We start from the raw sequence: 11,571 nt of genomic DNA, 5'->3' as shown, positions 1-11,571 counted from the left end.
CCAGACGTGATTGGTCGAAAGGGGAGGGTGGGGAAAGGGACAGGGAAGGACGCCAGCGTGGGTCCGCGCGACGCTTCCGGTTCTCGCTCGAGCTATCGAGCTCCGTGGAGTGGCAGAGCACCCGTCAACTGGGGGGGGGGGGCATAACGCCACTTGGAGGCCGAGTCCTACGAGGACAATAAAAATTGACAATAAAATTGACTCCAATGGCAGCTTTAAGACCAGCAAAGATTGACTCAAGGCGGGACCCTTCCTCAGACAAAATGGAACAAGGATCATAAAGAGTACAGATATATAGAAAGCAATAAATCAGTGGCAAAACTGTGCCATAGTATCCAAATTGTGCCTTGTTCTATGTCATACGATAACTCTTTTGCTAAAACAGCTAATCAGTTCTTTTGAGTTCAGTTCTCATTCACAAGAACATTGCAAAAATAAAACTGGCCATGTTATTAATAGCAGGCACTTTCCCAGTTGTGAAAAGAAATAATTAAAAGAGATTTAGTTGCTGGCCCCATCCATCTCCACCCAACTGTGCAAGCATCCCTGCAACTGACAAGCTGTGCTGGCCAGTTATCTAGTCCTGAAATCAGAGAGTTATATTCGAAATTGTTATATTCGAGAGTTTGAGAGTTATATTTGAAAAATATTATTAACATCACATTACAGTCACATTTTCAAAATAAAATTTAAAAAAGAGAAAGGTTGAGGGAGCTTTGCTTAGCTTGCACAGAAGGCAATTAAGAGGTGATATGATCATCATCTTCAAATACTTGAAGGGCTGTCATAGAGAAGATAGAGCACAATTGTTTTCTCTTGCCCAAGAGGGACACACCAAAACCAGTGGGTTGAAATGAATTCAAAAGAATTTTCGGCTAAATATCTGGAAGAAGTTCCTGCAGAGTGGTTTCTCAGAGGAACAGGCTTCCTCGGGAGGTGGTGGGTTCTCCATCTTTGGGGATTTTTAAACAGAGGCTGGAGAGCCATCTGACAGAGAGGCTGATTCTGTGAAGGCTCAAGGGGGTGGCAGGTGACAGTGGATGAGCGAAAGGGTTCGGAGTGTCTTGCATAGTGCAGGGGGTTGGACTAGATGACCCAGGAGGTCCCTTCCAACTCTATGATTCTAAATTCCGTCTAAACCTCCGGAAGAAGTTCCTGACAGTTAGAGCGGTTTCTCAGTGGACCAGGCTTCCTCGGGAGGTGGTGGGTTCTCCTTCAGAGGTTTTAAAGCAGAGGCTAGAGAGACACCTTAGGGAAATGCTAATTCTGCAAATTTAGGCAGATTGTGAGTAGTAGTGAGTAGGTAATTGTGAGTTTCCTACATTCTGCAGGGGGTTGGACTAGATGACCCTGGAGGTCCCTTCCAGCTCTATGATTCTGTTATTCTTCAATGTCATGCAGCCGGGCTTTAGGGGAACCCCCCACTTGCAATGCAGAAGGACTAATTGTGGGCCGATGGACTCCTTGCCCATGAAGAAGGCAGGCTAATTATTGGATTGAAAACCGAGCTCCGTCCATAATGTTAAGAAAGGCAGTTTCGAGTATGAATTAGAATTAAAACTGTCAATGGCTTGATTCTTGTTGTTGCCCGCCGTGAGCCAACCGAGAAGGGCGGGCTATAAAAATACTTATTGTTAATGTATTAAATTTGTATACGTAGCATGGATTTTTTCCCCCCGATTTGCTGGTACCCGCCCTGAGCAACGCAATGAAGGGCGGCTTATGAAAAGAAAACTTTATTATTGTTATTCCAGGCTGCCGATCGTTCCCGGAAGTGAAAGCGGCGTGTCAAACTTCCCCTACCTCTATGACGCGAAGGAGACGAAGACAAGCTGGCGGAAAGACCACGCCCCTTCCTTCCGTCTTCAACTCTCACCCAATAGGATCCGAGCCCCTCACTCTCTCCTCCAATGGCGAGCACGCTTCAGTCGCGTCAAACCCGCCTCTGTTCACGTGAGGGCGGAAACGGCCCCGCATAACGGCTTCCCGTGAGGCGACCAAAAAGAAGGCGCCTTAGTAACATGAATATGATAACAATAATTGAATACAATGAAGTGTCATCTAGTCCCACCCAGTACAGTAAAAAAAAAAAAAGAACGCTTTGAGCGCGTGCAGCGGGCGAGCCAATCAACGAACCGCGGCTGCGACGAAAGCGGAAGTGACGCGTTTAGCCAGCGCCCGTGTCGGTCTGGAGAAGGGCCCGGATGACCGCTTTGTAACTGTCGGAGGATGGGTGAGTTTGGCTAACGGTCCTCCTCGGTTAGCGACAGCTCGTTCGTCAGAGGCGAGGCTGGCCGTCGTCGGGGTGGCTTCTTGGGAGCAGACAGGGAAGGAGCCATACTGGGATGGGAGACTCCCAAGGAAGGCTCTGCAGAGGAGTCCACCTCTGCTTCTCCCTTGCCTTGAAAGCCCCGCAGTGAGGTGGCCATTGAGTCAGTACTTGGATGGGAGAATCCACCAAGGAAGGCTTTGTAGAGCAAGACCATGTCAAGCCACCTCTGCTTCCTCCTTGCCTTGAAAGCCCCTTGCTGGGGTCACCATAATTCAGTTCCGACTTGACAGCACAGGCAAGTTCCAACTTGACAGCCTGTCAGTGACTCATGGGAAGCACCTTGTGTCCTCTCCTTTTTCTCCCTGCTCTTTTTATGCTAATCCTTGTTTGGGCGGTGCTTGTTCCCTGTTTTGGAATATACTCATTAATTTGTATTCCTTCCCTAGCCCCTTTCAAGCCGGAATACTTTAGCAGGAATACAGGTTTGGAGGAGAGGGTTGTTTTCTGAGACATGGTCCTTCGTGTCACTAGAAGGCAGAGGCTTTGGGTGCACCTCAATTTAGAATCATAGAAGAATCATAGAATCATAGAGTGGGAAGGGGCCATACAGGCCATCAACCCCCTGCTCAACGCAGGATCAGCCCAAAGCATCCAAGAAAAGTGTGTATCCAACCTTTGCTTGAAGACTGCCAGTGAGGGGGAGCTCACCACCTCCTTAGGCAGCCTATTCCACTGCTGAACTACTCTGACTGTGAATTTTTTTCCTGATATCTAGCCTATATAAGTTAGATGCCCATAGATATTTAAATTACTGTTCCTCTGCACCAGGCTTTTTCAACCAGGTTTTTCATGAAACGCCTGGATTTGTTAACAATCCTGGAAGGGTTTCCCCAAGTGGATGGGAGTTAATTAATTTTTAATATATTTTTTAAATTTATCATGTCAACCCACCCAATGCCCCTTCCCAAAATGGCTGATGATGGGCCTGGAGGGGGTTGGAAGGGGATATATAACCTCTGTGGTTATATATACAGCTCTGCTTCCCAACCATATTCTGCACGATCGTACCATTTCTGGGGTTGCTCAAAGCCTGAGGAATGTTTCATGGGTTTCTCAATGGTAAAAAGGTTGAGAAAGGCTGCTCTGCACCTATAGATAACTTTAGTTTTTGTTCTTTTTTTAATCGTCTTGTGAAAGCTGTAGACATCCAACAAGCCTGCTTTGGACTGTATTGTGGGAGAACAGTAGGAATTGTCAATGGGACTGAAATCCATGGAGATTGTGGGGTAAGTGCAGGGTTCTGAAAGCCTCTTGAACCTTTGAAATAGACCCTGTGGAAGATTTTGGCATGAGAAGAATCTCATGGGTTGTATAGAAAGGTCTGCAGGAAACTTCCCTTGTAGGGCCAATCAGAGAACTTGGCAATGGATTAGAAATTGAAGCCTCCTGTTGGTGAGGGTATGTTAATAGTGTATTTTTAGCATGCTTTGTTTATTTATTATTAATTATTATATTTGTAGGCCTCCACTCCTGGGCCTGCTGTCTCTATGCATGTAACATTCAGTTTAGTTTAGCTGTGGTGTGTAGAGCATAAACTGCAGCTTGTAGTTTGGCCAAAGCTATGTTCTGTGGTTTGCTTTGTGTAAGTATTTAATTTCTTGGGGGGGGGGGAATGAGGATTCCGTAGGCCCATCCTCATAGCACCAAACCATGCTCTGTTCTATGTGAATTCTATAATATTTATTCCCTGTATAGTCCCAGGAACAAATTACAGCCATTTCCTCATACCTAGGGTCCTCCTGGATTCTAGAGGCCTCAGAGTCTGGGTGAATTAAAAGGACCAGAGCGATAAACTATAAAGAGGTGTTTTTATTTCTTTGCTGAGTAAAGTCTTCTCTTCTGTTGGAGCATCAGTTGTTTCTCAGATCATAAACAAATCTTAAAAGGATTCATCACGATGCAGCAGCGACGGCTGCCATTTTAAGGAGCCCGTGCTGAACTTAGAGCAAGCTTAGATTTCAAATAGATGGCACAGAGCAGAGGGAAGGGTGGCATGAATACACCGTGCACTAAATTTCTGCTTTTTAAAAAGAAATCTTCTCCGATCTTTCTCTCCTCTAGAAAACATGTGTTTAGTAAAGCGTTTTCTATAAAATGATCTCTGGCAAACCCCTGCAGGTATGTCCCAGAGGGCAGAGGACAGATGACCACAAAATCTGCCGGCCATGTGAGGGATCACCGGAACTCTATGACTGGCTTTATCTCGGCTTCATGGCGATGCTTCCTTTGATTTTGCACTGGTTCTTCATTGAGTGGTATTCAGGCAAAAAAAGGCAAGTGCTAGTTAAAATCAAACCCTGTTCCCCTCTGATGAGATACCAGACATTCATTCATTCATTCATTCTCTTTGCACTGGATGGGTTCTTTGGTTGCCCCTGCTCTTATCCTCCTTTCTAAAGTGCAAAACACACTAATTTCTGGAGACAAAAGCCCAGTGAAAACATAAGAGAAGCCATGTTGGATCAGGTCAATGACCCAACCAGTCCAACTATGTCAACAAGGTGGCCAAAACTCAGGTGCCATCAAGAGGACCACCAGCAAGGCCAGAACTCCAGAAGCCTGCCCACTGTGGCCCTCCAAGGACCAAGAAGACAGAGATTCACATGCGCAGATATGAGAGCATGAGATCAGGCCAATGGTCCATCCAGCAACACTCCGTGTCACACAGTGGGCACAACCCAGGGTCCATCCGGAGGTCCATGAGCAAGGCCACAAGTCCAGAAGCCCTCCTGCTGTTGTCCCCCAAGCACCAAGAAGACAGAGCATCTCTGCCCCAGACAGAGTGTTCCATCTAGACCTTGTAATTAACAGCCACTGGTGGAACTCTGCTCTAGATGTTTCTTCAATCCCCTCTTGGTATTGTCTACGCTTGTGTCCACCACCACTTCCTTTGGCAGTGAATTTCACACGTTCATTACTCTTTGACTGAAGGAGGGCTTACTTTTCTCTGTTCTATTCCTACCATTCATTAATTTCATTGAGCTTTTGTATTGTGAGAATGGGAGAAAGATGCGTCTCTCTCTACCTTCCCTATCCCATTCATAAATCTCTGTAATGTCACACCTCATTCACTGTTTCTTCAAGCAAAAGAGCCCTAGCCTCTTAACCTTTCCTCAAAAGGAAAGTGTTCCATCCCCTTAATGTTTTTCATCGACGGTTTGGGCAATCAGGGCACGATCATTTTGGGTTTCTTAAAAGCGGTGTTGGAAGGGACGTGCTGATCGCAGTAGGATTTGGAAGGGGAGGCATTGGGCAACTGCTTTAGAATCATGGAGATGGAAGGTATCTCCAGGGTCATCTAGTCCAACCCCCTGCTCAGTGCAGGATCAACCTCAAGCATCCAGGAGAAGGATCTGTCCAGCCGCTGCTTGAAGACGGCTAGTGAGGGGGAGCTCCCCACCTCCTGAGGAAGCCCCTTCCACTGCTGAGCTAGACTCACAGAATCCTAGAGTGGGAAGGGGCCATCCAGGCCATCTAGTCCCACCTCCTGCTCAGTGCAGTATCAGCCTCAAGCATCTAGGATAAGGATCTGTCCAGCCGCTGCTTGAAGACCACCAGTGAGGGGGAGCAGGAAACTCACAACTACCTGCCCTCCCCTGCCCCCCAGAAACTAGAATCCCTAACCAGTCTGGCCTAGAGTAAGTTCACCTCTTGACCTCAAAATGGCAAACAGCAGTTCCCCGGGCACGCTAGAAAGGGCCACAAGAGCCAAGCCCTGTAATCCTTACATTTTAATAGCTTCCTTAATGATTGTGTGTCTCCTTTCTAGCAGTTCGGTGTCTCCTTTCTAGCAGTTCGGCATAACTGTCACCCGGCGTGCCTGCATGCTTAATGGGCTGTATTCTACTGATTTGCACAGCTAATAACAGCCTCTTGTGCCGGCAGACACAGCCCATTAGCCCCAGGCTGTTCAGAAGGGAGCGGTTAGGAATTCAGGAACGGTCTCCTTTCTTTGCCATGCTGATTTTTTCTTCCCTCCCTCCAGCTCCAGCGCCCTGTTCCAGCACCTCACGGCTTTAATCGAATGCAGCGTGGCGGCCATCGTGACGCTGCTCGTGAGCGACCCTGTGGGCTCGCTGCAGATCCGGTCGTGCAAGGTGAAGATGCTGTCCGACTGGTACACCATGCTCTACAACCCAAGCCCGGACTACGTCACCACCGTTCACTGCACCCACGAAGCCGTTTACCCGCTGTGAGTCTGTGCCCTCTCCCTCGGTCTCTGTAACGACAGCTCCGGCTGAGGCGACTTGTGGATTTGGCAAATTGCACAATGGCTGGTTGTGGTCCCCGAACCTGGTGCTTTAGAATCATAGAATCATAGAGTTGGAAGGGGCCATACAGGCCATAGAATAATAGAATCATAGAGTTGGAAGGGGCCATACAGGCCATAGAATCATAGAATCATAGAGTTGGAAGGGGCCATACAGGCCATAGAATTAGAGTTGGGCCACACAGGCCATCTAGTCCCATCCCCTGCTCAATGCAGGATCAGCCCTAAGCATCCTAAAGCATCCTTTGTTCCCACAGTACCTTACCTTGTGTCTCGGTGGTCTGTCAGGCCCAGAATTATCTTCCAGGCCAGATTGGCCTTGGGATCCTAGAGGTTTTTGCCTTCCTCCGGGCACAGATTGGGGGTGGGATGCAGCTATGAATCAGAGCCAGTGTGGCGTAGGGGTTAAGAGCGGCCACTGTCTGCAGAGACCTAATTCCTCCAAATTTCACCATGGCTCAGTCGGCTTTATACACTGCTTCTCACTACCCAAAGGAGTCTCAAAGCGGCTTACAATCCAACCTTCCCTTCTTCTCCCCATGAGTCAGGTGGGGTTGACCGAACTGCTCTGAGAAAAACTCTTTAACAGGACTGTGACTCACCCAAGGTCACCCAGCTGGCTGCCTGTGGAGGAGTGGGGAATCAAACCCAGCTTGCCAGATTAGATGCCACCACTCTTAACTGCTACAGCAGACTGGCTCTCCTGGTAGCCTTATCTAATTCCTGTTAAAGCTGTCTATTCCCGTGGCCATCACAACATCCCCTCTACATTTGAATCCATGGCACAGACCACAATGCTTATGATGGATAGTCTCCAGTGACCTGATTTCAGCAGGTGCCAAAGGAGAAGGCTGCAGGCGACTGGGGCTCCGTAGCAGGGGTACGGCTGGCGGATGACAGAGTCGTGGCACACAAATCTAGGGTGGTGACAGCTTACAGCTTTCGGCCTTTCCCCCTTGGGCTCAAACCCCGCCAACCCCCTTTCCCTTTCCTTGCAGATACACCATCGTGTTCATCTATTACGCCTTCTGCCTGGTCTTGATGATGCTCCTCCGGCCGCTCTTGGTGAAGAAAATCGCTTGCGGGCTGGGGAAGTCGGATCGCTTCAAGAGCATCTACGCCGCCCTCTACTTCTTCCCGATCCTGACGTTGCTCCAGGCTGTCGGAGGGGGCTTGCTGTGTAAGTCATCGTGTTTTACAGCCAGCAAACAGGATTTCTTGTGCGTGCAGTTGAAATTGCTGTGCTGCACAGATGATCTCTACACAGCCGAGCTGTTGGTTCTAGGGTTGTGTGATTTGGCTGCACTAGAGCAGGGTGGCCAAACTGTGGCTCTCCAGATGTCCATGCTGGCAGGGGCTCATGGTAATTGTAGTCCATGGACATCTTGAGAGCCATAGTTTGGCCACCCTTCTCTAGTGCGGCCTAGAACCCTAGAACCAGCAGCTCGGCCTTGCAGAGGTCATTCGTGCAGCACAGCATGCTGGCAGGGGCTCATGGTAACTGTAGTCCATGAACATCTGGAGAGCCAGTTTGGCCATCCCTGGAGTACAGCTATCATGAGGCTACATCCCCGCACTAGACAGATCTGCCGTTTCTGCACCAAAGTAACCTCCTGCTGTTTCCTTCCAGACTATGCCTTCCCCTACATCATCCTGGTGCTGTCTCTCATCACCCTGGCCGTGTACTTGTCAGCTTCTGAAGTCGAAGTAAGTATAGTATTACTGCTTTTTAAGGTTGCGTTCATGTCCTGAGCTAGAATTCGAAAGCCGGGAAGTAGGCGGCAGAACAGAAATAAACACAAATGTCCACCCGGAAGACTGTAACCTGCTTTGGTGGTTGTCGTAAGCCGCCTTGACCCAAGGAGGAAGGCAGGATGCAAATGTTTTGACAAAGAAACCTTTCCCACTTTTACCCTCGACACGCCTCCTGGACTGAGTGCTTGGGGGTCAGATTGGGCTTTTTAGCCCGTTAACGCTTGGGGCCAGCTCAGTTCCGGCAGTTGTTCTGCTGGGGAGGGGGAGCCGCTTATGGGGGTGTTGGAGAAGGGAAGGGCCTCACATCAGCCATGTGAGCAGCCAGCAGGACGGGGAGGGAGGGATGGAGAGAGGAAAGCACCCGAAGCCTGCCTCTCCCCAAGGAGGTGGAATTCAGTTTGCTGTAGCAGCGGCTGATCTTGCCCCACCGGCCACAGGGAGATCCTTCCAGAGCCCACGACAAATGAGATAAAACTGGTCCATTGCAGATATTTGGCTGCTTCTCTTTTGCTCTGACTGCCATAGGGCAGTGCGGCAGACAAATCCCTCACACTCTTTCACCCTGCCGCTGCTCTGCCTGGCGATGGGAGGGTGCGTGTTCCCACCTCTCCATAATTCTGGAGTTGGAAGCACCCATAAGTTGGCTCCCATCTATCTGCATCATGAAAACCACTCATTTCAGCCCCTCAAAGACAAAGGGAAACAGCTTGCTTTATAACTCCAGGGATCCTCCTCGGTCCTCTCCCTCTCCCCCAAACATTTCCAAGAATGCAAATGCTACAAACTTGCTAATGTCAAAAATTGTGCCTTCTGCTTTGCCAGACCTTCAAGGATCTCCTCGTCCGGAAGAAGAGGCTGATCGTGCTCTTCAGCCACTGGGTGCTTCACGCCTACGGGATCATCTCCATTTCCAAGCTGAACAACATTTACCAAGACTTGCCTCTGCTCGCCCTGGTGCCCGCCCCGGCCCTTTTCTACTTGCTCACCGCCAAATATACCGAGCCTTCCCGGATACTCTCGGAGGGGGCCAACGGGCACTGACCGGAATGCAGGTGCCAAACTGTGCAGCCACCAGAAGCGACAGTCTTCTGAGTAGCCGGGCCTGTCTGTCCTTCTTGTCTTAGAGAAGCGGTCGGTTCTCTCTGGAACGTTTCCCACGCCAAGGTGGCTCCTGGGAAGGGTCATCAAGACTTCACTCCTGCAAAGCGGACCCTTCCCATTCACAAGCTCCTGATGGACCCGCCCGTTACCTGGAATGTCTCATCGACAGCAGGATCCAAAGTCCGGTTGTCTCCAGTGTCAAAGGACCCGGCCCCATGTCCCGGAACAAACATTTGTGTGTGATGTGAACGTAGAACGTTTTGTGCGACCTACTTGCGACCTACAGCCTGAATAACTTATTTACTTCACCGTGCAGTATTGTGATCTCATCTTTATTAAAATAGAGCAAAATAAAGCCTCTGTATTGTGAATAATCCCACGCCTGCTCAGATTTTTCATCTCTACGTAAGAGATCGGACAACGCTCTTAACGGAAATAATCGGAATCATTTTGGTTTGGCGAGAACAGAACATACACAATGAGGTAATATCTTCTGTTTGCCTTAATGGGATTTATAAAGTGAAAATTCCTGGGCGGATGGTGCCTTTCGAGAATATTTTAGCGGCCAGTTGCAATATCGGGCATTTCTCCGAAGTCCCAATGGCATCTGTTATGCAGTAATGGAAGGTAGGTCTGGAAAGTCCTCCTGCAGGTGTGAGAGTTATGTGACCACATGAACATAAGCAAAAATGCATAAAACACTGTGCCAAAAATATAACTTCACACCAGGAAATGCTGAGTTCTTTAACGCAGTAGTCCCCAGCCCCCGGTCCAGGGACCGGTGCCGGTCCGTGGATCAGTCAGTACCGGGCCGCGGCTCCTCCTCGTCCTCCCCAGCTGCTACCTCAGGGGCTGCCCTGCCACTCTGCCACCAGCTCACCTTAGGTGCTCTCCCTCGGCGTGGCATTGCACAGCTGCTGCTGGCAGCGCCCCCCAGTGGGCGCCGGGAAGTCAGGGGCATCGGCGGGAAAGCAAGTGGAAAAGGGGCTCAGGCGATGGTGACATCCTTCGGCAGAAGACTACCCCCCCCCCCCCGGGCCTCAGTAAAATTGTCAAGCGTTGACCGGTCCCCGGTGATAAAAAGGTTGGGGGCCACTGCTTTGGACGCCTTGTGTATTTGGACGCCTTGTGTTTTGTTAGGTCAATCGGATCTGATCCAGGGAAAGCGGATGAACAAAGAGGATAATTAAGGATTCGTGAAGGGCTATTCGTGGTGCTTCACACGAAGTCTCGGGGGAACCCTGCATGGTGGGACTGCTGTCGCTATCCCTTTATTGTTGGTGTCTGCATTTCGGGATTGTATTTTCAAGCGATCCACCTTGAGTGTGGAGTGTAGAGCAGGGGACAGAGTTGGGGACCCCTGGTTTAATGGTCCTTCCCTCCTGGTTACCAAGGTGACCTTAAAACCCATTTTAAAGCCTCTGGTAACAAGGGGAAGGGAGGATGATTTGGTGCTGTGACTCCTCCGCAGAGCAGCAGAGGCCACCGTGAGGGCGAGGAAGCAGGACCTTTGACTTGGCCAGACAGGGACCTTTTACCTCTGTGCTGGGCTTCCGCTCGATCAAAGACGCCACTCCCTCATAGTTCAGCTGCAGCCCGTCGCTCACGTAGTTCACCGTCTCGTTTCGTTCATTGAACCACCTGATCTGCTCCTCCAGGGCCTTCAGGGCTTTCCGCTCCACCATCAGGAACACCTGCGACCAGAAAGAGGGAAGGCTCACCTGGCAGGGCAAGGCATTACGTTCCTTTTGGACCTTGGGCCCCTCTCTCTCCCCTTCCTGTCCCTTGCTTGCTTGCCAATCGTGTTTTCATTTGGGCGGAAAAAGGGCAACACTGCACCTCTTTTAATCGGATGGGCCTGGGCAGAGGAGAGGTCCAGAATGCTGCTTGCTCTCCTTCTCCGATACGGTACCAAATCTTGAATCTCAACGCGGACTTCGGATTAAAGAGCTCTTTGCTCTGCGATCCAGTAAGGAATTCTGGTGGGGGTGGGCTGTGAAACACCGTTGCAGTCAAATAGGATTAGCTCAGCCTTTTTCAACTGTTTGACTGTGGAAGAGAACCTGAAATGATTTTTCAGGCTTTCAGGAGCCCAGGAAGTGATGCTAGCTGG

At 49.8% G+C, this 11,571-nt stretch overlaps 2 protein-coding genes across 3 annotated transcripts in view; one reads left to right on the top strand and one right to left on the bottom strand.

Moving 5' to 3' along the window:
• The first annotated feature begins 2,079 nt into the window (after positions 1-2,079).
• On the top strand, positions 2,080-9,832 carry JKAMP (JNK1/MAPK8 associated membrane protein). Of its 2 annotated transcripts, none has more exons than XM_077323958.1 (7): positions 2,080-2,233; positions 3,476-3,558; positions 4,451-4,605; positions 6,318-6,524; positions 7,601-7,782; positions 8,233-8,309; positions 9,180-9,832. In XM_077323958.1, the coding sequence occupies exons 1-7, from the start codon at positions 2,230-2,232 to the stop codon at positions 9,396-9,398; spliced, it is 927 nt and encodes a 308-aa protein (XP_077180073.1). In that variant the 5' UTR covers positions 2,080-2,229; the 3' UTR covers positions 9,399-9,832. The 2 variants fall into 2 exon arrangements, with proteins under 2 accessions (XP_077180073.1, XP_077180072.1); XM_077323957.1 differs by having other exon boundaries at positions 2,086-2,233; positions 3,470-3,558.
• Positions 9,775-11,571, bottom strand: part of CCDC175 (coiled-coil domain containing 175) — a 40,124-nt gene continuing 38,327 nt past the window's right edge. The window contains exons 19-20 of the mRNA XM_077323956.1: positions 10,997-11,152; positions 9,775-10,104 (exon numbers count right to left, since the gene is read on the bottom strand). Of these exons, the coding sequence (XP_077180071.1) occupies positions 10,069-10,104; positions 10,997-11,152 (192 nt within the window). The 3' untranslated portion in view covers positions 9,775-10,068. The remainder of the gene's footprint in view (positions 10,105-10,996; positions 11,153-11,571) is intronic.

Source organism: Paroedura picta, chromosome 2 (assembly GCF_049243985.1).
Source record: "Paroedura picta isolate Pp20150507F chromosome 2, Ppicta_v3.0, whole genome shotgun sequence".
Lineage (NCBI taxonomy): Eukaryota > Metazoa > Chordata > Lepidosauria > Squamata > Gekkonidae > Paroedura > Paroedura picta.
The sequence above is the reverse complement of the archived record's forward strand: the minus strand, read 5'-3'. Positions and strand labels throughout refer to the sequence as shown.

Coding starts and splice junctions, on each gene's coding strand:
- JKAMP (XM_077323957.1), top strand. Junction 4,606..6,317: donor TGGTATTCAGGCAAAAAAAG/GCAAGTGCTAGT, acceptor CCCTCCCTCCAG/CTCCAGCGCCCTGTTCCAGC. Junction 6,525..7,600: donor CACGAAGCCGTTTACCCGCT/GTGAGTCTGTGC, acceptor CTTTCCTTGCAG/ATACACCATCGTGTTCATCT.